The sequence below is a fragment of the Rhineura floridana genome, chromosome 14, assembly GCF_030035675.1.
Source record: "Rhineura floridana isolate rRhiFlo1 chromosome 14, rRhiFlo1.hap2, whole genome shotgun sequence".
NCBI classification, from domain to species: domain Eukaryota; kingdom Metazoa; phylum Chordata; class Lepidosauria; order Squamata; family Rhineuridae; genus Rhineura; species Rhineura floridana.
The window spans coordinates 32,689,355-32,713,451 of NC_084493.1; the positions used below are offsets into that span (position 1 = coordinate 32,689,355).

The 24,097-nt window shown below is 42.9% G+C and overlaps 1 protein-coding gene across 3 annotated transcripts in view; it reads right to left on the reverse strand.

Moving 5' to 3' along the window:
* The window catches only part of LRRC49 (leucine rich repeat containing 49), a 99,590-nt gene that overhangs the window by 15,029 nt on the left and 60,464 nt on the right, over positions 1–24,097 (reverse strand). For all 3 annotated transcript variants that reach the window (XM_061595644.1, XM_061595643.1, XM_061595641.1), the window contains 4 exons: positions 21,665–21,748; positions 20,264–20,418; positions 2,669–2,906; positions 265–450 (listed from right to left, as the gene is read on the reverse strand). In XM_061595644.1, coding sequence (XP_061451628.1) covers positions 265–450; positions 2,669–2,906; positions 20,264–20,418; positions 21,665–21,748 — 663 coding nt within the window. The remainder of the gene's footprint in view (positions 1–264; positions 451–2,668; positions 2,907–20,263; positions 20,419–21,664; positions 21,749–24,097) is intronic.

Below are 24,097 nucleotides of genomic sequence, written 5' to 3' on the forward strand. Positions count from 1 at the left end.
AGGTTACTGTTTTTGAACTACAACTCCCATCAGCCCAATCTAGTGGCCATGCTGGCTGGGGCTGATGGGAGTTGTAGTTCAAAAAAAGTAACTTTTCCAAGCTCTGAATCTAAGTCCCTTAGATTGTTCTACACTGTGAGTACACCTCTTACACAAGCAATGTCTTCTGCAGAACTAAGCTAGTGGTAGGATGATGTGAACCATCTCTAAGCACCTGGACAATACTTTGACAACCCATGCCTTGACAGTACTGTCTTTGCTTACCTCTGTCCCATTTATTTTTTGCAGGTTAAAATGGCCCAGTCTAAACAGAACGTAATACTTCCACAGGGAAAACTTGATGACTGGATTTCCCTGAGCGTCAACTGTTAACTGCTCAAGGCGGCGAAGCTGCGCTAGAGCATTGAACTGTTTCAACATGACAAGGTTGGTCTCCTTAAATTTCAAGTGCTGTAAATAAACAAACAAGCAGGCAAGCAGCATTAGACATTTGGTGTAAGATGGAAGATTGCACGGAGCTGAGCAGCCATTTTAAAACCATCAGACAACACCAGACTGGCTATGGTAGTCAAAAGACCTTCTAAGGTTACTAGCTGTAATGTTTACTAGGCCTTTGTACCGAGACCCAATGCAATCAACCAAATAGGCCAGCCTGACCATTAGGCAGAGTGAGGCAGCCGCCTCCAGCAGCAGACACTGAGAGGTATGAAGCATAGAGCTGAGTGCCACGCGGCCTGCCCTCTGCTCTGCACCACCCTGCTAACCTCAGGTGCAGTGGAGGAGGCTGTCACATGGCCAGTGTTGCAGTAAGATTCAATTGCCAGCCCAGTCAGCTTTCATATGAGGAGAAGGAGGTGCCATCTTGTCCTCTGCCTCCGGCAGCAAAACATCTTGGGCCAGCCCTGACAATAACTGCGGACCTGGGACCTGGACTGAATATTTCTGATCTGGACAGGACCATAATTAGAGGCTGGCATTGCTGGGCACATGCCAAGGCCCATACCCCAGCACGGAGCCTGCTGTCCACCGCAGGACCTCCTGCTTGCTGTCTCTGCCTGTTCATCTGCACTCTCCAAGCATGCAAGCAGAAAGCAAGGAGGCAGAGCAGCTTTTCCGCACTTGCCTTGCCCTCTCCTTCTGGGCCTGTACCTTGGGCCTAGCAGGGCAAGCAAATGGGAGCAGTGGTGATCCACACAAGGTAGTCAGCCCACAATGGAATGTTTCTCGATATTTCTGCCCTTGTTTGCCAAAGTTAGCATGCAGATTTCTTTGTTTAAATGATTTATTCAATAATAATTTGTACAATACTGTACAATTATTGTTAAACTTCATATGCTGTATATAGGATTACAGTAAGTTGAAGGTGTCACATTGTTGTACATTATCTTGGTATCTGTCATTCCAAAACATGTTTTAGCATGCAAATTTCTATTTAAACAAGCACGGCCACATACACAAGCATTTGGGTGCTGATTTATCTATGTTGTGATGGAATCACCATGTGTATACAAGTGCCATTAAACACAGCCATTTATGGAGAAGCATCAGGTCACTGAAATAGCTCTTCATTTAATTATTTTCTATGGGTGGGAAGAATAAGCCTCTCCAGTCCCATCATAGAAGTCAGCAGCACGTGCCAAATTCTGATTTTATGAGTTTGCCCACCATGCACACGCAGCCACTTGCAAGTATAATCAGAAGAGGCTATCCAGGAATGACTGCAGTTTCTGCTGCAACATGGGTGTCTCTCATCCATGTATGCAACTGCAAGTCAAGGGCTGTGCAATAAATTATTTGCGATATGTGGCATGCCATACTAATATGCAAGGCAGACAAGCTAAATCAAGTCACATAAACAAAAAGGCAAATTTGGTTGGCTGCAGGTTCAGGACAGGCAAAAGAGAAGTACTTTTTCACATAAAGCATAATTTTTGACATTCTCTTGCCACAAGATATGGAATTGGCCATGGATCAGATGACCTTAAAAGGAAATTAGACAAATCCAAGGAGAAGGAACAGGACTGTTAATGGCCATTAGCCATGATGGCTAAATAGAATTTATTTATTGCATGCATATCCCATCTCCAAGGAGTTCTAGACTGTGCACATGGCATTCCTCATCCTTTTTTATCCTCACAAGCCTGTGAGGTAGGTCAGACTGAGAGAATGTGGCTGGCCCAGGGTCACCCAGTGAGCTTCACGGCCAAGTCGGTATTTGAATCTGGGTCTCCCTAGTCTTAGTCTGAGAGTCTAACTACTACACCACACTGGTGCTACATTCCACATTCAAAGGTAGTGTGCTACCAAATATCAGATGATGGGGAGCAATGAAGGGAGAGAGCTATTGTCCTCATGTCCGGCTCATGGCCTTTCCCAGATGCCATTCAGTTGGCCACAGTGTGAAACAACAGGCTGAACTAGATGGAGCCTTGGCCTGATCCAGCAGGTTTATAGAATAATTGGAAGGGGCCTATAAGCCCATCAAGTCCAACCCCTTGCTCAATGCAGGAATCCATCTTAAAACATACCCAACTGGTGGCTGTCCAGATGCCTCTTGAATACCTCCAGTGTTGAGAGCCCGCCACCTCCTTAGGTTATGTTTTTTCTTGAACATTCGGATGTCCTGCAACTTACCCCAGACTGCTAGATCAAAAAATAAGCTTCTTACCAGAGAATTGGAAAATTTGATCCTCAGTTTTGGTAACACTGGAACAATTTCATCAAAGTCTATGAAAATAAAGAAGACTGTGGTGATACTTCCAGCTGTCTGAACACTCCAGTTTCGATCCAGAGATTCGAGAGCTCCAGAACCATATAAGTAGAGAGTGTCACCTTCTATTTCTACCAAGTGTGAGTCTAGGACAGACAGCCCTTGTGGAGCTTTGTTCAAAAGTGAATCAAGAGACCTGGAAGGAGAAACAGAACCATTACTTAAAATGAGCACTTGTGAGGTGCCCACAAGCATATGGCTCAGCAACCCATGTCAGTAGAACAGATCTTTTAAAAAATTGTCTATTAATTTCAGGGCCAGCAATAGGCACTCCAGGGCCCTTGGGCACCACCTTGCCCCGGGCCCCAGCGCGCACGCTTCACCTACCTGTCTCTCCTGTCTTTTGCAGCTGTGCGTGCTGGGCTGCCATTAACCAAGATGGCGGCTGAGGTTTCCCTAAGGATCTGAAGCCTCTGTCGCCATCTTGGTTGCTAGCACGCATGCGTGCTAGGCACACACATCCCTACCATCAACCAAGATGGCGGCAGGGGCATCAGCACCTTAGGGAAACTTCGGCCGCCATCTTGGTTAATGGCAGCCCTGTGCGCACAGCCGCAAAAGACAGGAGAGACAGGCAGGTGAAGCCAGCAAATGGGCAGGGGGCTGATTGCGGAAGGGGAGCACTACTCCTCCTCCACCCTATTGAGGGGCCCTTCAGGGGCCCTTGGTCAGAGCCTGACCTGGCCGCCCTTTAGCGCCGGCCCTGATTAATTTACATACCACTTAAAGCCAAAATAGATTTCTACATGGCTCACAATGTATAAAAACAATTACATAGCATTTAAAATATAAACACCATAATTAAAATATGCAATACAACAATCCCATTAAAACAACACAGCAATTAAAATAGGAAACTCAAGTAGAGAGTCAAGGAAATGCCTGTTGAAAACAGGTTTGTCTTTAAAAGCTGGCAGAATGCCAATACAGATGGGGCCTCTTGTATCTCAGCAGTGAAATAGGTAAGTATGTAAGAAGTTGAGTCAGACCAACGATCCATGTAACTCAGTAGTGTCGACACTGACCAATTTGTGTATCAGCCTTAGCACCGCACTTCAACTGACAGACATGATGCCGCTTCAAAATAAATCTTATAAATCTTATAAATTTGCAGGGAGGAGCCAGAGCCCAGTGGTAGAGCACATGCTTTGCAGGTCCCAGATTCAGTTCCTGGGGTCTCTAGGTAGAGCTGGGCAAGGATCCTTTCTACTGGTAATCATTGCAGACAATACAGGGAGAGATGGATAAATGGCCTGGCAGCATAAAGCAGCTTCAGTTATATTCAAACCCACAATTGTGACCATTTTACTTGCTTTAGTAACACTCATTTTCACACCTCTTTTTCCATTCATAGGGGCAAGAATGGTAAACTTTGCAATCCTTGGAGGCCAGATTCTCAGGGGTCTGTCTTCTTAGGGATGGAACAAAGTTGTAGTGTATCAGCATGCTTGTTGTAAAGCAAATATTGCTACAAGAGCCAAGCCAAAAGTTAAATATTTTTGACTTTTGACTCACTGTTGCCTGTGGGGGCCAATTTCAGAACTCTGAAATGGGAAGAGGGTGATTTCAGATGCCAAAATTCTGAAGGAAGGGGTTACCATTACAGCAAATGGTGACGTCTTTGCTCCTGAAAAAAAAACTTTTTTAAAAGTGTATTTTTGCTGCTGTCTGGAATAGCAGAGCTCTTCTTCGTGGCTGCCATTCCAAATCCCTACCCAGAATGCCCCTGGAATATGACTACATCATGCAACTAGGATGGCGAACTGAGGAACATTTTGTCTCCTAATTGCTACTAGAAGTAACAATGACTAACATCTCTGAGAATAGCCTTGTTGCTACAGGATAAACAGAATTTGGCAAATGGGAGAAAAATGTCACCTCTTAAATATCAAGCATCTTTAAAAAATAGGAATTTGAAACAAACAAATATCCTTCCACCTTGCACAGTTTTCAAAGGAAGAGAAGAATTAACATTATATTTTTGTGCCCATGAGCTTACTGTTGTTTCTTACATGGTAGTATTCCTGTTTAGGATAATGCACATATATAGGAACATATTAAAGATGGGCAAGAGGGTGTTTCATTCTACAGCAGATGGATCAGGTAATTGATGCATACAGATCATATAGAGAAATTGTATGAAGCCAGCTACAGCTTGCAATCATGGCTGTGGAGTCGGAGTTGTGGAGTTGGAGTCAGGAGCAATTTTGGGTGGGAGTCGGAGTCGGTAGAAATGTACCGACTCCGACTTCCAAATAAATTTTGACTGACAAGAAGCAAATTTGGGTGGAGTCGGACAGTAGAAAAATAGATGAGTCGGAGTCGAAGGTTTGGTGTACTGACTCCACAGCCCTGCTTGCAATACTTGGCATATTGCGCTTAGGAACTGTATCACTTTGCTAGGGTATCCTAAGCTTTGACACTATTTCAGCTCCAGTGGTTTAGGAGCAAGTTGTGTAACAATGCAAAGCTTAACAACTAAACACAAACATGCTCCTTGGGCTGTAAGGCAGCATCAGCTTGCAAGATGCTCTTTGGAAGTGGATGCCCCCCGGCCCCATGCAAGTAGCTAAAGTGCTACTCTCCTCCTCTGTCCCGAACACATAGGGGGGCTTTGGCAAGGAACTCTGTCTCAGCTTTGCCCACCAGTCTGCAGTATCATTCCTGCAGATCTAATGGTCTTGTCCCTGTTAGTTTGCCAGGGACCAAATGTGTTTTGAAATGTGTTTGGAAATTAAGGGGGAAGGGAACTCTGCCAAAAGCCCAATCCCCTTGTGGGGTGAGGATAAGAAGAGAATGGAACTGGCCTGCTTGAACCCCCATCAGCTTATTGAGGGGGAGGGGGTCAGGATAACACATGTCATGAGATCAGAAAGCTCCCCTCTTGGTCGGCACAAAACAGGGAGGTTTCAGGAGGGAAGAAAAAGGACACTTTTTTTGTCTTTCCTGTTCTCCAGAAACCTACTCACACACACATACAATTTAGCAATAAAGAGCTTAGGGGTTCATGGCTGGCAGCCAGTCCCAAACCTGATCCCTTTAGCACTACACAGCACAGCAGGAGAAGGTTTCAGGAGGATGGGAGAGAAGGGGCAAGTATTTTTCCTCTCCCTTCCCCCTCCTGTCAACTCAACCTAAGCACTCCTGTTAATAGCCAAGGATGTACTGCAATACTTTGTTGTAGTTATTCACTGTATGGATAATACTAACTTATCTTACATGACTGTTGAGAGAGTGCATATGAAGTACTTCCAATGCTAATATGCTTTACAGAGGCTGTGCTATGAATATTCCTATTTAGGTTTCTAACTACTCAACTATGAAGCCCTTGCTTATTTAACATAAAAGATTTTTATCTAACTTTCTCTGTCAAATATTTGGGATAGGGGGATATTGTAAAGTACCTGCTTTCATTTGTCTAAGCACTTATGGGTCAAGCTTATATATGGAAGAATTCATTCTTTGTGCCAACATTTTTTTTAAAAAAAAACCGCTGGCACCATAATCAATTGGGCATTATTTCTGAAAATATAAAGGAGTCAAGGCACCACCCAGAAAATGTTCATTTGGGCATTAAGTTTACTTTCCGTAGACTGTTGTACAGGCTCAATTCTTCAAATTCCTCACATACAGAAATAAAAAATAATAATTCCATAGAAAATTGGAGCAATGGAATTGGAAATAAACTTGATTGTGTTGACGTTTTTAAAAATAAAAACATTACCTCTCTCAAGATAGCCTATTATACCATGACACGTCCTTTTGCAACCTGGTGCCTCCAGGTGGCTACGCTGGCTGGGGCTGATGGGACTTGTAGTCCAGAATATCTGGAAGATACCACATTGGCGAAGACTTCCATAACAAGTAAAATGCTGGGGGGGGGGGGGGAGAAGGTGAAACAAGGAAGTGATTGAATTTTATTTTATGTTTTTGTTTGCTACATGAGATAGCACAATGGAAGAGAGCATCACATAGTCTTTCCAAGTCTGTCTACCACAGATCCATTTCAACTGTTGGGCATTAAACCTGGAACTTTCTACATATAAAGCACCTGTTCTTCCCATAAGCTACAGACCCGCCCATACATCTTTGCATTCAACTAAGAGTAGACTCTCTGAAATTAATGAACCTGAGTTAGGTCGCACTCCTAATCCTGCTTACATGGGAGTAAGTCCCACTAAATTCAATAGGGCTTACTTCTTGGTAGACATAGTTAGGATTGATTATTAACTTCAGTGGGTCTACTCTGAGTAGAACTAGCATGAAATACTACCTCTTGACTCCACTATCAAAATGTAATGAAAATCAAACTTCCACATAAATACAAGATTATGCATGTGCATGATGCATTATAGATCCTAATTTGTCTGTCCCACCACAAAAAAAAACCCCTCAGTGCATTCTCTGTTAGCACATCAGAAAGAAATATAGGTACTCAAACTCCTTCTTGGGCATGGCAGATAATGAGGATGGTATCTCGGGAGGGGGAGGAAGAGTTACTTCAGTTCCTCACTACACAGTCAGATCAAGCTACAGTCAAGTGGCAGAAGGCGAGTTCTAAAGTGGTAGATTATCACAAGGGGAGGGGGGAGTTCCAGTCCTCTTGGTGCTCAGATAAGTAAGTGAAAGCTTTTACAGACTATCAGGGAGTATAGCCTATCAGTTTTTACTAGGCTTCCTTGCTGGCCTGGGCAAACTCCCTGGTGGCATGCCTCAAGTCCCAGATTCTCAAGTCCCAGATTCTGGGGGCCACAGCAGGCTCACATCCTGACCCTGACCAGCAGCAGCACAGCTTCTACCTGTATGTGCTCAGCAGTCTAATATAAAGAAAAAGATCTTTTGTTTTACTACCTATGTCATTTTGATGTATAGAAATGTAATGCAGTTTCAGAAATGTGCACACTGGAGAAACTATTGACAATGCCCTGACAAAGGCCTCTTGAGTCGGGGGGGGGGGAGGCAAGCTCTGACTGCATCCAAAACCTGCCTGCTCCAACATAGACTGTCTTTAACAGTCTTGCTTTAGAGTAAATGGCACTGAGAACTGCAAGCCTATTTACCAAAAAGAGAGAGAAATAAAAAAGCTCACTGCCCGGAAAATACCAAGAATCATTATAAATTTTGCAAGGCTATAACAGGGTAAAGTAGTTTAGGTTATTTTGTATTAAAAGTAGTATTTTTGCCACTTTAGTTTTAGAGGAATAAAGGTGGAGCAATTCTTCCATTTAATTATATCTTCCAGAAAGAACGTGGAAACTTACTTTACACCTTACATTTTACTATAGAGAGCATGACTAAAGAATCACGGTGTCCATGATCAGGAAATTACTAAGAATAATCCAGCTTCACAGCCTGTCCCATAAAATCATATAATAGTAGAGTTGGAAGGGGCCTATAAGGCCATCGAGTCCAACCCCCTGCTCAATGCAGGAATCCAAATCAAAGCATTCCCAACAGATGGCTGTCCAGCTGCCTCTTGAATGCCTCCAGTGTCGGAGAGCCCACTACCTCTCTAGGTAATTGGCTCCATTGTCGTATGGCTCTAACAGTTAGGAAGCCTTTCCTGATGTCCAGTCGAAATCTGGCTTCCTGCAACTTGAGCCCATTATTCTGTGTCCTGCACTCTGGGAAGATCAAGAAGAGATCCCGGCCCTCCGCTATGTGACAACCTTTCATGTACTTGAAGAGTGCTATCATATCTCCCCTCAGTTTCTCTTCTCCAGGCTAAACGTGCCCAGTTCTTTCAGTCTCTCCTCACAGGGCTTTGTTTCCAGTCCCCTGATCATCCTTGTTGCCCTCCTCTGAACCTGTTCCAGTTTGTCTGCATCCTTCTTAAAGTGTGGAGACCAGAACTGGACACAGTACTCCAGATGAGGCCTAGCCAGTGCTGAATAGAGGGGAACTAATACTTCATGCGATTTGGAAAATATACCTCTGTTAATGTAGCCTAATATAGCATTTGCCTTTTTTGCAGCCACATTGCACTGTTGACTCACATTCAGCTTGTGATCAACGACAATTCCAAGATCCTTCTGACATGTTGCACTGCTGAGCCAAGTATCCCCCATCTTATAACTGTGCATTTGGTTTCTTTTTCCTAGGTGTAGAACTTTGCATTTATCCCTGTTGAATTTCATTCTGTTGTTTTCAGCCCAATGCTCCAGCCTATCAAGGTCCCTTTGTTTCTGTCTTCCATGGTATTAGCTATGCCCCCCGATTTTGTATCATCTGCAAATTTGATAAGCATGCTCTGTACCTCCTCATCCAAGTTGTTAATAAAAATGTTGAAGAGCACAGGGCCCAGGACTGAACCCTGTGGTACCCCATTCATTACTTCTGCCCAGTTTGAGACAAAACCGCTGATAAGCAGTCTTTGAGTACGATTCTGGAGCCAATTGTGGATCCACCTGATAGTTGTTCCGTCCAGCCCACATTTAGCTAGCTTGCTAATCAGAATATCATGGGGCACTTTGTCAAAAGTTTTGCTGAAGTCGAGGTATATTATGTCCACAGCATTCCCACAGTCTACAAGGGGAGTTACCCGGTCAAAAAATGAGATGAGATTGGTTTGGCAGGATTTGTTCTTCATAAATCCATGCTGGCTCCTAGTAATCACTGCATTCTTTTCAAGGTGCTTACAGATTGACTGCTTTATAATCTGCTCCAGAATTTTTCCAGGGATTGATGTTAGGCTGACTGGTCTGTAGTTCCCCGGTTCCTCCTTTTTGCGGTTTTTGAAGATAGAGATAACATTAGCTCCTCCAGTCATCCGGCACTTCACCAGTCCTCCATGATTTCGCAAAGATAATAGACAGTGGCTTTGAGAGTTCTTCAGCCAGTTCCTTCAATACTCTAGGATGCAGTTTATCGGGCCCTGCCGATTTGAACTCGTTCAAAGTGACTAGGTATTGCTAGACCATTTGTTTTATCAATCTCAAGCTCCAATCCTGCCCCTTCTACTTCATGTTTCCCGGGAGAGTGACAGATCCTTTTTTTGGGAGAAGACTGAGTCAAAGTAGGAATTGAGGATGTCAGCCTTTTCTTTGTCATCTGTTATCATTTTGCCATCCTCATTGAGTAGCTGTGCCACCGTTTCTTTTCTCTGTCTTTTACTATGGACATACCTGAAGAAAGCTTTTTTGTTGCTTTTAGCATCCCTCGCTAACCTCAGCTCATTCTTACCTTTAGCCTTTCTGACACCATCCCTGCAATTCCATGATACTGGAACAGGTAAAGAAAACATTACAGAAAAAACTTTGCTTTAACTGGATGGAGGGGGAAATCTCTCAATACTGTACTAACAGAGTTCTCAGGGCAAGGAAAGGAGTTAAACTATTAACAATAATAGACACTACTGCAGGATGTAACATTTTTACAACATAACCCAAAATTATTTTTAAAGGCCCCTAACAAATCTATTTCTTTAAATTTTGTTGTGAAGTCTAAACAGACTTAGGTTCCGTGTAACTGAAAAATCACTTAGTGATATACTTGTTCCACTGGTGAAATGCTTTGCACCAATGGAACACTATTATGTGAGAGAATGTGTAATCATTTTGATGGAAAATTTGTTGTACACAAGTTTCTGCTAGGGCAACTGTTGCATTGGATTCCTCTGCTGTGCTACATTAAAACTCACCTGTCTGCTAGCGCAAAAGCCTGGCACTAGAGGACAGAGTGCTGAATGCACCTCAATTACTTGTGTTGTGTGTTTATGATTTTATATGGGGTTGGGGAAGTCAAATTAAGAAGTGATGGGATTTATTCATGTTGGATAATGGAACGGAGCAAGGAATTTCAGAAGAAAATCACCCAGATTACAGCAAAGCTTTTGACTGTCTAAATCATGAAAAACTATGGAATGCTTTAAAAGAAATGGGGGTCCCACAGCATCTGATTGTCCTGATGCGCAACCTATACTCTGGACAATAGAAAAGGGTGTGAGGCAGGGGTGTATTTTATCACCCTATTTGTTTAATCTGTATGCAGAACATATCATACGGAAAGAGGACTGGACCAAGATGAAAGAGGTGTGAAAATTGGAGGGAGAAATATCAATAATCTAAGATATGCAGATGATACCATACTACCAGCAGAAACCAGTAATGATTGGAAACGAATGCTGATGAAAGTTAAAGAGGAAAGCACAAAAGCAGGACTACAGCTGAACATCAAGAAGACTAAAGTAATGACAACAGAAGATTTATATAACTTTAAAGTTGACAATGAGGACATTGAACTTGTCAAGGATTATCAATACCTCGGCACAGTCATTAACCAAAATGGAGACAATAGTCAAGAAATCAGAAGAAGGCTAGGACTGGGGAGGGCAGCTATGAGAGAACTAGAAAAGGTCCTCAAATGCAAAGATGTATCACAGAACACCAAAGTCAGGATCATTCAGACCATGGTATTCCTGATCTCTATGTATGGATGTGAAAGTTGGACAGTGAAAAAAGCCGGTAAGAGAAAAATCAACTCATTTGAAATGTGGTGTTGGAGGAGAGCTTTGCTCATACCATGGACTGTGAAAAAGACAAATAATTGGGTGTTAGAACAAATTAAACCAGAACTGTCACTAGAAGCTAAAATGATGAAACTGAGGTTATCATACTTTGGACATATGATGAGAAGACATGATTCACTAGAAAAGATAATAATGCTGGGAAAAACAGAAGGGAGTAGAAAAAGAGGAAGGCCAAACAAGAGATGGATTGATTCCATAAAGGAAGCCACAGACCTGAACTTACAAGATCTGAACAGGGTGGTTCATGACAAGATCTGAACAGGGTGGTTCTTGAAGGTCACTGATTCATAGGGTCGCCATAAGTTGTAATTGACTTGAAGGCACATAACAACAACTGCCCTGCCCTGGTAAAAAGTGGGGCTGGGGTCTATTTCTTACACGAAAAGGGACAAGTAGGGGAGGATGGCTAAGCCATGCTCCTTCCCACCTCACCTCCCTGAACCCTCTTGCTTCAGCTGCGTTCCCCCTTTGGCCCAGCTCACATCCGGTCTCACAGCTGAGCCAGGAGGAAAGGGGGCTTCAATTTCTCTGAATGTACAGAGTGCTTTTCTTTTATCCCTTTGATTTATTTATGTATTGTTATTGAAAGATGTTGCTGTTGCTTTTTAACAATGTTAATATTTTGTTATTTAATTTTTTGTAAACTGTATTGTTCTTTTCTGATGTGTATTTTGTATTTATGTTTATTCTTTGTGAGCAGCCTTGAGGGCCTTTTTGGCCAAAAGGCGGCACAGAAATAAACCGTAACATATCATAACATATTCATTTATAACACTTCTAGATCACCTATCATCCACACAGATTCCAGGGCAATGCATAAAATAAATAATAAAACCACCTCATTTTTTGTGATGATACGATTTTAAGTTGTTTTTAATTGTTTTTAATGCTGTCCTTTTAAACTGTTTTAACCCATCCTGGGACCTCAGGTAGGGTGAACAAAACTATTCCAACTAGATACTAATACCAAAGAATAAAACACCAATGTTTGTAATGCAGTAGCAAAATAACAGGCAGCAATAATGATTTTGAACTATAATGCAGCCAACAACAAAATCCCATCATTTAAAATGCCTGGACAAATAGAAATATTTTAACGAGGTGCAGAAAAGATTGCAAAGTTGGCACCCATCATACCTCTTTGAGGAGGGTGTTGCAGAGTAAGGGATGCCACCATAGAAAGGGCACTTAACCTCTGCAAGCATTGATTCATTTGATGCTGGGGAAGGGGCCTCCAGGGTAAAGGACCAGGCAACTCTTCCTGTCCTGTATTTAGAAATCTACATCTGCAGACCTCGTCCAAGTGTCCTGCTGCAAAGGGTGCCTGGAAGCACAGGAACAGAGGGAGCCGCCTTATATAGATTCAGACCATTTGGTTCATCTAGCTTAGTAGTGTCTACACTGACTGGCAGCAGCTTTCCAGGGTTTCAGGCAGAAGTCTTTCTAAGCCCTAGCTGGAGATGCCAGAGATTGAACCTGGGGGCTTCTATGAGCAAAGCAGAAGCTCTGCCACTGAGCTATGGCCCTTCCCTATCACAGTAGCCATGACAGTAGAATGGAACTGCTACGGAATACCTGCTTGTGGATTTTCTGTACATGTGCAGCTGTGGCCACTGTGGGAAGCAGGATGCTGGAAGAGATGGATCCTACTGATCCTACGGACTCGTGTGTTCTTAGGGGAAAGGCTGTGGCAAGGCACATGATAAAGTCTGGTTCCTGTCATGATTCCCGTGGAAAGGGCATGGAGCGATGAGGACGAGGAGTCAGATTTGGGACTGGGGGGAAGGCTCTAGTGATGTGCATGCAGACACGGTTGAACTTGAAGGCTCCCGTGCTGCTGACAAGTGACAGCTCCACCTCCATAGATCCAATTACCACCAATGAGGCCCCACCCGATCAGGAAGTTGTCTCTCTGCCTTCCCTTCACCCCCCTTCCTCGCTCACCCTGCCATCACCGCCGCACAGCCCTCCTCCCAGAGGAGGACCTTGCCGAAGTGATCCAGCCGCCCTTGCCTCAAACACGTAGGCTGTGGTGCTGGTAGTCTCAAAGGGTTCCCACTGTCCCTCTGACGAGAAGTGCAAGCATGTGCATGCTCCCGACTGTGACACTTGTCTCATGCAAGTAGGGAGCCTGCCCATTCTTACTTGAGACTGGTGAGGAGGCATGTCTAATTGCTGCGACAACATCTTAGTGCAGTGTAGTTGTGCCTAGCTATTCCTAGTAGAGATCATGAATCCTGTGTAACCTGTAAGCTGATTCATGAAGTGCTCTGAACTGAAATTTCCCATTAAACCTATTTTTTTTAAAAGCACATCTTCGTGTCTGTGTCTGACTTCAACCAGATCAAGCACAGTAGTTCCCAGTTTCTTAACCAGGGCTAAGTGTAGGAATAGGCATATCTGTCAATTTTGGTTTCTCTCAGTTCCTTATTTTTCCACTCTTAAGCTTGCTTTAGAGAGCCAGTGTGGCATAGTGGTTAAGGTGCTGGACTACGACCTGGGAGACCAAGGTTCGAATCCCCATACAGCCATGAAGCTCACTGGGTGACCTTGGGCCAGTCACTGCCTCTCAGCCTCAGAGGAAGGCAATGGTAAAACCACCTCTGAATACCGTTTTCCATGAAAACCCTATTCATAGGGTCGCCATAAGTCAGAATCGACTTGAAGGCAGTCCAATTTATTTTCAAGCTTGCTTTTCCACATCAGTTTGCGAACTGGTTTTTTTAGTGCAAATTTCTCCCAATATACACAGTTTTGCAAGCAATTCCACCTAATATACATGTTGGATGAGCACTTTCCCCTAATAACATATTTTTTTTGTTATTTTCATGCACAGTTTACCAGGGTATATGCACTTTTTGTATATTTTACTTTGCTGGAGAACTGCATTGCAAAATCAGAGTAGTGTGAATTTTGAAGAGTAGTGTGTTTTGGTATGCATATTGTTTTGGTAAGTGGCACTGAGGTAGGTTTCCCTCTAAATGTGAACTGTGTTGAATTACTCTCCCACACCTAGGTAAGAGGGAGCCAGCATTTCATCTGCCCTGTCCCACAATGAGTAACTTGCTATTTGAACATATGAACTTATGCCTTCAAATAAATACTGCATACGGAAAGGATGTCAGACAAATCTGCCTCCACTTTATGTCATCAAAAATTCCAGTCTCACAAAGTTTCCATTTTAGAATCCTGAAAGAAGCATTGATGCCATTATTTCAAAGATTTTTTTTGTCTTGTGTTTTTTTTTTTACTTAAATAAATTACAATTATTGCCTTTGGCAGGCAAACTCAAAGCTATGAGAAAAAGACCAAAATAATTCCAGAAATTATCTTATGAATCATCAATAAAGTAACAGTTAAAGAACAGTCTCTGTTAAAATAACACAGGTGCAGGCGTCAACTAGGGAGGCAGACAGTTCAGCTTATGAAGAGCTGTTCAGAGGAGCCTATGTTTATGAAGTCTATTCATGCACAAAGAATTAACAGCTTCATTCAGCTGATTTTGCTAAATGCAAAATAAGCATTATCCGATTGTTTGTTTGATCTCATTAAACTGGCTGTATATTTTGAATGAATGCTGCCAATGGGGGAGGGGAGAGAAAAAGAAGAAAAAAAACCAGGATTTAAATACCCGTGAAAAAAGAGTACTTTGGAAGACTGCTGTGTCTATGGGGGATCATATACTCCTTTAACTATTAAGAAATGCTTGTTTTATCAACGAACTACCAAAATCCCTATCAAAAGGAAGTATTTGGAAAGTTGAAAATACAGTGTGCTTACACTGTATGCAATCTAGTGCCCTCCAATTGTTGTTGGGACTCCACTTCCCATCAGCCCCAGCCAGCATGGCCAGCAGTTAAGGACAATGGGACCTGCAATATCCAGAAGGAAGCAAGTTGGGGAAGGCTGCTACCTGGAGTAATGTAATGCTGATGATCAAGAGAGCATTCTTAGTTGTCCTTTACTTGATTCCTACTGTCTACAAAATATTTTCAAACATACAACATACTTCTTTCTAGTCTGCAACATTGGACTCACTGTTTTGTTTTAAGGTAAATATTTTACTGTATATAAGTCCTCCTCCCTTCATCTCTCTCTCTCTCTTTGTCTTTCTCCTTGAGAAAAGTTAAATAATAAAGAAAAAGCAGGATAGCAACCAGTGCTAGCCTGAGTGTGGGTCATAACTAGGGATGGAAGGACTTGTCCATTTTGGCTTCTCAGGTTCTCATTTCTTCTAATCTTAAATTCAGTTCTTCACACTTCTGAAGCAAAAAATTCTTTTAAAAAATCCTGCTGAAATTCATCAGTATTTTAGTGCTCATTTCTCCTAGTACACATATTTTTGTATGCATTTTTTACTAATTTATACGTTTTTGCAAACAATTTCCCCTAATATAATGCATTTTTGTAAGTTGTTTTCACTAATATATTCATTTTTATGCACACTTTCCCCTAATAATATGGGTTCTTGTAAACATTGGTTGGTTGGAAAACTGCATCACAAAATTTGGCTAAGTGCAAATTTTGAAGGATGCCTGTGTTTTGGTTTTAATATTTTCAGAAAGTGTGAATTTGGTAGGTTTGCCTTCAAATGGGAACTGAATCCCTAGTCATGACTTACCAAGTTGAAGACCAATGGCATACAGACATATTGGTGAGGGTGCTAAAATTGTTTTCCTAATCTCCAACCCCGTAAGCCCACCCCACCAAACTATAGTTCTCAGGATCCCTTGAAAGAGAGAAGAAATGTTGAAACAGTATGCACCTATAATGTAAATATGCTCTCAGTTTCAGGGACATGTATACTTTCCCAGGTATTGTCATCCACTGCACTTTAAGAAAAATCAAGTTTTGCAACAGAAAAAACTGTCCATGGCAGAATAAATGTATTGGATTGAACAGCACATGGAAACATCAAGTTATTCACACAAAAGAACAAAAAAGATTGTACGTCAGGTGCCACAGAGGTTACGAACTGAAATCATTCACTGAATAAATAACAAACCCTGATGGTAAAACTATATAATCACACTCTATGTGACTTGATGTGCTTTCTTGAGCTACAGTTACGCTGTTACTGTTACTGTTACGCTGCAGCCAACTCAGAAGGGCATGAATTTCAGGTGCCTCCACAGTCAGAAGAAGCAGAGTTGGGGATTGTTGTGTCTGAGCAGGAGCGTGCGGGAGGGGGGCAACCTGCTCTTCAGCCATTTCCCACGAGTAACACCCTTTCCGAGGAGCCGAGCGCACCGCCCCCAGTTGATGCAGAGAACTTGTGGGAGGAAGTTTCAGAAGCAGTGCCAGCTCCTCCTTTCCCAAGCAGTTCCCAGGAAGATTCCAATGAGGCACCGCCTCTTGACCTCGAGCCTGTTGTTCGGGAGCAGGTGTCTTTGGATGAGCAAGTGGAGGCACGGCCCCTGTCTCCTCGTTCCCGCCGCCGCGAGAAACGGACAGGGCAAAGACAGGAGTTACGAAGGAGTCAGAGATTACGTTTGAAAACATTTCCTATATAAGCCTGCTGCTCCCGGGGGAGGTCGCTGAGTCAACTTCCTTCACATGCTGCAGAGCATGTCTAGAGTTTAGTTAGGGACTTTAGTGAGTTAGCATAGGGTTTCCTATGAAGCGCAATACTTTTGATGTATCCATTACTCTAATAAAACGAGATTTACTTGCACACACGCTCCAGCCTCATTCTTTCGGCTCTGGGCGGGACAGCTACCCAGATCATGTACTTGCCAAAAAACTCTCTGCAAAGCATCTGCTCCTTCCATATAGCCAATGATGTACGACAGAAAACTTCCCAATGCTTTATTCTTCACAGAAAATCTTCCATTTCAAAAGATCATTAGTAACAATGAATGGATGCTCATCATGCTCCCCAAACGCCCCTCCCGATGCAGATGACCCGATGATGGCACTAAACATGGAGCAGGAGCTCCACCCTTCCAGCCTAGGGACCCTTCTGGGCCACTTGGCGCTTGGCCAGCGCCCCGAGCTGACCACCCAGTGGCGCCAGGGCAGATTTGAGCTCATTTATTCAATTTCATCCAATGCTCTTAAGCTTCTTTTATCCTGCTGTTCCTATTTTTAGGGTTTTTTTTTTCTTTGTATTTATTTTAGTGCACTTTCTGGAGAGGAAGGAGGAAGAAAGTAACCCACCTTGAGGGCTTCACACCAAAAGACAGGGTACAACATTCCCTAAAGTAAATAAAATTTCTTGATGCACCACATTTCTCTTGACTTCGCTAGCACCAACAGCTTAACCCTGGTCTTCCAATTACAAATGGAACAATAAGTGCAACACAAACATGAAATTTTAATGATAAATACTTGCACATTGCTGTAATATTCCTGGTACACTTATCATTTACACAGGATTCTCTGATTTACTTTAGCAAGAGGAGGAAGGTCTGTATTTCCTCTTGTACTTCTTATGGCCCTCTGGTAATTTAAATTTCACCACCACCATTACAAACACTAACACAAGGATGAGGGGTGTCCAAAACAAACTGAACCAAAGAGTCACAAAAAAGCCTAAGCACCCTTTCCAAAGGATGACTAGGTGTTGCAGCATTGGAGAATGCACACAGACACATATTTACTTTAAACCTTGGAATGATGACATTTCAGGCTTATGGAACAGCCCAAATTGCACACAGTGAACAACTCTCTGTGATACACACCGGTGTAATGTAAACTTTCTTCAAAGTTTTTCAGTGTCATATGCCTGGAGCAAGGCTCTGCCTACCCATGACAGATGTCTTTAACAAATCTACTTCTCCCCCCAGCTAACAAATCCCTTCCATTCATTTTTAAAGGAATTTGACCATCCAGTTGTATAATGCCTCAGGCAGTACTTTGGTCCCACGCTCTGCAATTAATATGATGAAGGATAAAAGTTAAAGGAATAAGACATGTAATAATAATAATGATGGGTTTTTTTAAAAGAGATGATTTTAACCTCCCTTCAACCAAGATCCAGAAACCATAAGACTGTAACTAGCAAACTATTTCAATAAAAACGTTGCATGTGTGTTCTCACCCTTCAGAGCAAAATATATTGACAATGGAAGTACAACATGTGGGTTTGTTGGGGGGTGGGTGAGGAAGAATCAGGAAAGGCCACAACTCAGTGGCAGAGCATCTGCCTTGCATGCAGAAGGCCCCATGTTCAAACTCTGCCATCTCCGGGTGGGGCAGGGAGAAATCCTAGCCTGAAATCCTGGAGAGCTGCTGTCACTCCCAGTCAGTGTAGACAGTACTGAGCTAGATGGGCCAATGGTCTGACTCAGTGCAAGGCAGCTACCTCTGTTCCTAGGCTCTTCACTGAGATGATGGAGGATAGGCCCATGACAACTAAATGTCATCTCCATACTCAGCAGCAATATACCTCTGGTTACCAGACACTGGTGGAGGCAACATGTAGAGTGCTAGGAAATTGTCCAAACACATAAGGCAAATGAACTGAGGGCTCTGGAAAGAGGGTGCCTCTGCTGTGATGCAGCACCACCCCTGTAAAAGTCAGGGACAGAACAACAGCATAATCATCTCAAAAGGAACCAAAAGGAACCTGTGCAGCCATATGTAATTGTGAGCCAGGCTTGGTTCCTCAGTCTGAACTATGCATCTGTAAGAGAGGGTATTAAGTAGACACCTCCCTCACTGCTTTAGCTTGCTGGCATTAACCTTGCCAGCCTGCTCCAGGGGTGGAGGGAGCCCTGTTGGCCACCTAGTCCAATCTCTTGCTCAGTGCAGGAAGTTAAAAGTCAGAACTTCCCTGTCAGAAACTGTCTAGTGAGCGAGAGGCCACCACACTTCTAGACAAATTGGTTCCATTACCAAACCACTCTTATAATCAAGATTTAACATTCAGCTAAAATCTACCTCCCAGTAACCTAAGCCCATTAGATCTGCTCACTTGGACAGAGCAGAGTTCAAGTCGTTGCTCTCTTCTATGACAACTAAATGTCCTTCAAGTTTTTGACAAGTGCTATTGTATCCCAATTCAGTTTTCTCTTTGCCAGGCTAAATATACCCAATTCCATCAATTTTTGCTCACAGGATCTGTTTTCCATAACTCAGACCACCTTAGTTGCCCTCCTCTGAACTCACTCCTTTGTCTACATCCTTCCTAAAATGTGCCTAGAACTGGATGCAAATCTCTATAGGAGGTCTGACTTGAGCAGAATAAAGTAAAACTATTACTTTCCATGTCTTGGGAACAATTGTTCTATAAATGCAGCCTAAAATAGTATTTGCCTTTTTTGCAGCTGCACCACACTGCTGATTCATTTCAGCTTATGAACAACAAGAAACCAAAGATTCTTTTGACATGTTCTTCTGCCACGCCAGGTATCCCCCAGCCCATTTCTGTACATTTGACTTTTTTAATTGCCTAAAGGCAGAACTTTGGATTTGTCTCTGTTGAATTTTATTTTGTTGGTTTTTGTCCAGATATCCATTTTACCAGCAACATTTTGAATTGTATTCCCATCTTCCAAAGTAGCAATACCTCCCAATTTTGCGTCCTCTGCAAATTTGACAAGGATTCCTTTATCCAATTTAATAAGGATTTGATCATCTGACTATGGTCCTTTGGATTCCTGTCTGCCTATCTCTGGGACCTAAACAGCCACCTCTTGTGCAAATAGCCTAGTCTGCTGAACCCACTGTGCCCTGACACCACAAGAGATGCCTATTTCCATCTGCTTGTGTGCTTCCCTGGGGCATCTGTTGCCAGATAGTGTGCTGAGCTAGAAAGACCAGAGGTGGGGAACCTGTGACTCTCCAGATACTGTTGGACTCCAATTCTTCATCAGCCCCAGCCAGAATGGCCACCAGCCAGGGATGATAAGAAGCTGTAGTCCAGCAGCATCTGGAGGTCTACAGGTTGTCTACTCTTGAGACACATCTGAGGTTGTGAAGTCTTATGTGCACACTCTGTACAAAGGATGACACCTCCATACCTGGTTTCCTCGGGAAATGCATATGGATCACTTCTGTTGTTTGGGCACGATTCATTGTCTTTGTTGTTCTCTTGGCTGGAAGTTGGAAGGGCAAAACGATTCTGTTGGCTCTCCCACTGACGGGCAATATTGCTAATAGTTAACCGTTTCTTCTCCTGAAATGATACACAAATATACAAGCTGAGACCACAATTTGCTGCAAGTGAAAAACATTCTGAAAACCAAGATCAAAACAAACAGAATTATGGAAATCACACAAATAATGCTCATTACAGCCGGTTATTTGTTTCTGTCTCACCAAATCAAGATGATTCTAACAAGGAAATACTAAAATGCTTTCGGTTTTTCAGTTTGCAAAAAAGATGACTGAGGGAGGGACATGACAGAGGTTCATAAAAATTGTGAGTGGGAAATTCAAAAAGTTTTCTTTTTCTTCTTCTCATACTGCTAGAACTCCTCAGGGTCATCCAATGAAGTTGATGGGCCACAGAGTCAGGGCAGACAAAGGGAAGTGCTTCTTTACACAATGCCAATTTATCTTATGGAATACAAGATGCAGTGATGCCCACTGGCTTACATGGTTTGAAATGGGTATATAGACTGGAACAGGTTCAGAGGAGGGCAACAAAGTTGATCAGGGGACTGAAAACAAAGCTCTTTGAGCAGAGACTGAAAGAACTGGGCATGTTTAGCCTGGAGAAGAGAAGACTGAGGGAAGATATGATAGCACTCTTCAAGTATTTGAAAGGTTTACACACAGAGGAGGGCCGGGATCTCTTCTCAATCATCCAAGAGTGCAGGACACTGAATTATGGGCTCAAATTGCAGGAAGCCAGATTTCTACTGAACATCAGGAAAAACATCCTAACTATTACAATGGTACAACAATAGAACCAGTTGCCATGGGAAAAGGTGGGCTCTCCAACATTGGAGGCATTCAATAGGCAGCTGGACAGGTACCTGTTGGATATGCTTTGACTTGGATTCCTTCACTAAACAGGGGCTGGACTCAATGGCCTTATAGACCCCTTCCAACTCTACTATTCTATCATTCTATGACTCCTTCTCCATAGATTTGTCCTTCCGTGGCTTTTAGCCAAAATGGCTTTAGAGAGCCCCTACAATCAGAGGCTGAATGCCTCTCGACAAGTTGCTGGTGAGCTTAAGTACGTGGTTGGCCACTGTGAGAAGCAGGAAGCTGTGGTCTGATCCAGAAGGAATGGACAGACTAGATCAGAATATGAGTATTCTATAATGGAGGGTGTGAAGGGGATTGTTCCTGACAGAGAAGGGGCTGCCATAAGGAAGAAGCACAGCTGCCAGGGGTGGTGGGACAAGTGGTGGGAGGAATGAGCTCAGTTCCCTTCAATTTGCATCATTAAAATGCCACAGCTTGGATACCTTCAATAAGGTCTGCTTGTGGCTTTCACGCCTCTTCTCTTCCTCTTTTCGTAATGCAACAGATGCCATGCGCCTTTCTTCTTCCTAGGGTAAAAAAACCAGGACACTTTACTGTGAGACACACAACTGTACTAGTCAAACTTTGCAAGGAGTCACATCAGTCCATTGGGAGTGGGGAGGTGGAAGGGATCCAGAGTAACAGCACAGTCATGCTAGAGTTTGTAAAACATCACAAAGTCATGAAGAACCTTTCAAGTTCAACAAGACTCTGCATCAAAAACAAAAACATCCCTATTGGGTGGACTGTATAATCCCACTAAGAGAAGTTCAACTATTTCCATAGCACAGTATTTTTAGAATGCATATTTTCCAAGTAACCAAGCAATGTTCACAAAGAAATCAAATGTTAAGAGGTTCTCCAACACAAATATTTTGTGAAGCATACTTTCAGATTTATTTTGATTGATTTGCATCCCTCTTGGACGTTTATTCAAAAGTTTCTAAAAATGTAAAATATATTTTTATTTACAGAATGGTCTAGAAAGGACTGAATCCACTTTATGTGCTGATAGACATTACATATTAAAATGAAATAAGGGTATTCAGCAGAAGGTGAATCTAAACAGAAAATCCGTAATGTCACATTTACTTGGGACATACATATTTTTAAGTTCTCATTGTAATTAGTATTTTTCAGTGGCAGCTGGGTGAGTGTCTATTGAGAGATGGTAATAATATTAAAACAAGAAATTTCCAATATTGTCAGCCTAAGCTGTTAAACAGCCTGCTAAACAGTCATTGTAAAGATGTATCATGGCTCAGTGGCAAAGCAAATGCTTTTGCACTCTCTCTCTCCCCCCCCCCTTTAGATTCAGTCCAGGGCATCTCCAGATAGGTAGGAAATGCCTTTCTCTGCATGAAACCATGAAAACTCTGCTGATCAGTGTAGACACCAAAGACAACAGGAGAGAGTTCATGGTGGTGTCCCTCTCAAAAAGACCACTCTTACAACAGCACTCCAGACAAGCACACCTATCTTGCAATAGCTACGTATTACTGCTAGGAGTTACTGTTATTTATTACAACATGAGAGGTTGTATGCAACTGAATCCTGCTCAGACCCATTGAAATTAATGAACTCAAGTTAGCCATGTCTATTAACTTCAATGGGTCTATTCTGAATAGGACTAGCCTTGAATATTGATATTTTAAACCAAAACACACATGATGGCACCTTTGTCTTACTTCAAATCCCTCCTCCTTTCCTCAATCCATATTTTCCCCGACCAAAACAGCCGAAATGAGTGTAGTTGAACTAGATGCATCTTGTTCACCCTCACCTCCATCTTCCTCTCCTCAGCCCTATCTGATTTTATGGTCAAGGATCAGTTGTCTTGTGCCACACAGACTGACAGCATGGGATATGATTAAAAAAATACTTCATTTATTCATTCAGGCCAGGAGAGCACACAACTGCTAACATCAAAAAGAGATTCTCTCTCTCTCTCTCTCTCCCCCCCCCCCGTTTGTTCATGAGTGTCGGGTCTCCTGCTGCCTCCTTAAACTCCTTGAGTTAAACTGAAGCTGTTTAACATGTAACAAGAAAAAAGAAAGCGCTACATCCACTGTTCCGCCGTGCTAGTGGCTCCCCCTAGTGGGCAGCATGGACTGGATTATACCATTTTGCTGCCAACTTCAGATCATCCCACAGACATCTCGTGTCAGGAAAACCAGCAACAAAAACTGCATTTTCCTCAGTGTTGCTCCTGTTTAAACGGGTTCTAATGCAAAAGGGGAGCAACTCTGAAGTTGCCCTATGGCTACACAAGTAAGGGGAAGGACACCCTGACCCCAGATGCTGGCTTGGAGACCCAGAGCCAGCAGGAGGCTTTACCCCCTCACCCAAGCAAGACCTTCATTAGCAAATGGGAGATCAGACTGACATCAGGAACATCCCAGAGGACAAAAAACTGCTGGGATACTTGCCCCTCCTACTTGCTCTACACCACACTGTCTGCTGGCATTCAAGTAAGTGGAAGGACAGCCTGGCAGCAGTCACCAACCTGAGAGCCAAAAGATACTGGGGGGGAGAAGTAGCCTTCCACCATCCCAGCAAGAACTTGCCACACACACACACAAAAATAATCTGCCAGCTGCTCCATTAGTCATTTCCACATGGTATTCGCTGAGGTGGGGAGAGGGTGTTAATCCAGCCCTGCTGTGGTCCAAAGGACTGGTTTTGAACCACAGTGTAGCCATGATGAATCCAAATAGATGACAGTAGCGGAAAGGCTTTGCTCTTTATTGAGCATTGTGCATCAATAAATTGTTTGTTTCACTACAATCTTGAGTTTATGGTCATTGTCACAAGTTTAGCTTTAGCCAAATTTACACTGCCTTTTTGTTCATCCATTAGTCCATCTGATTATTATC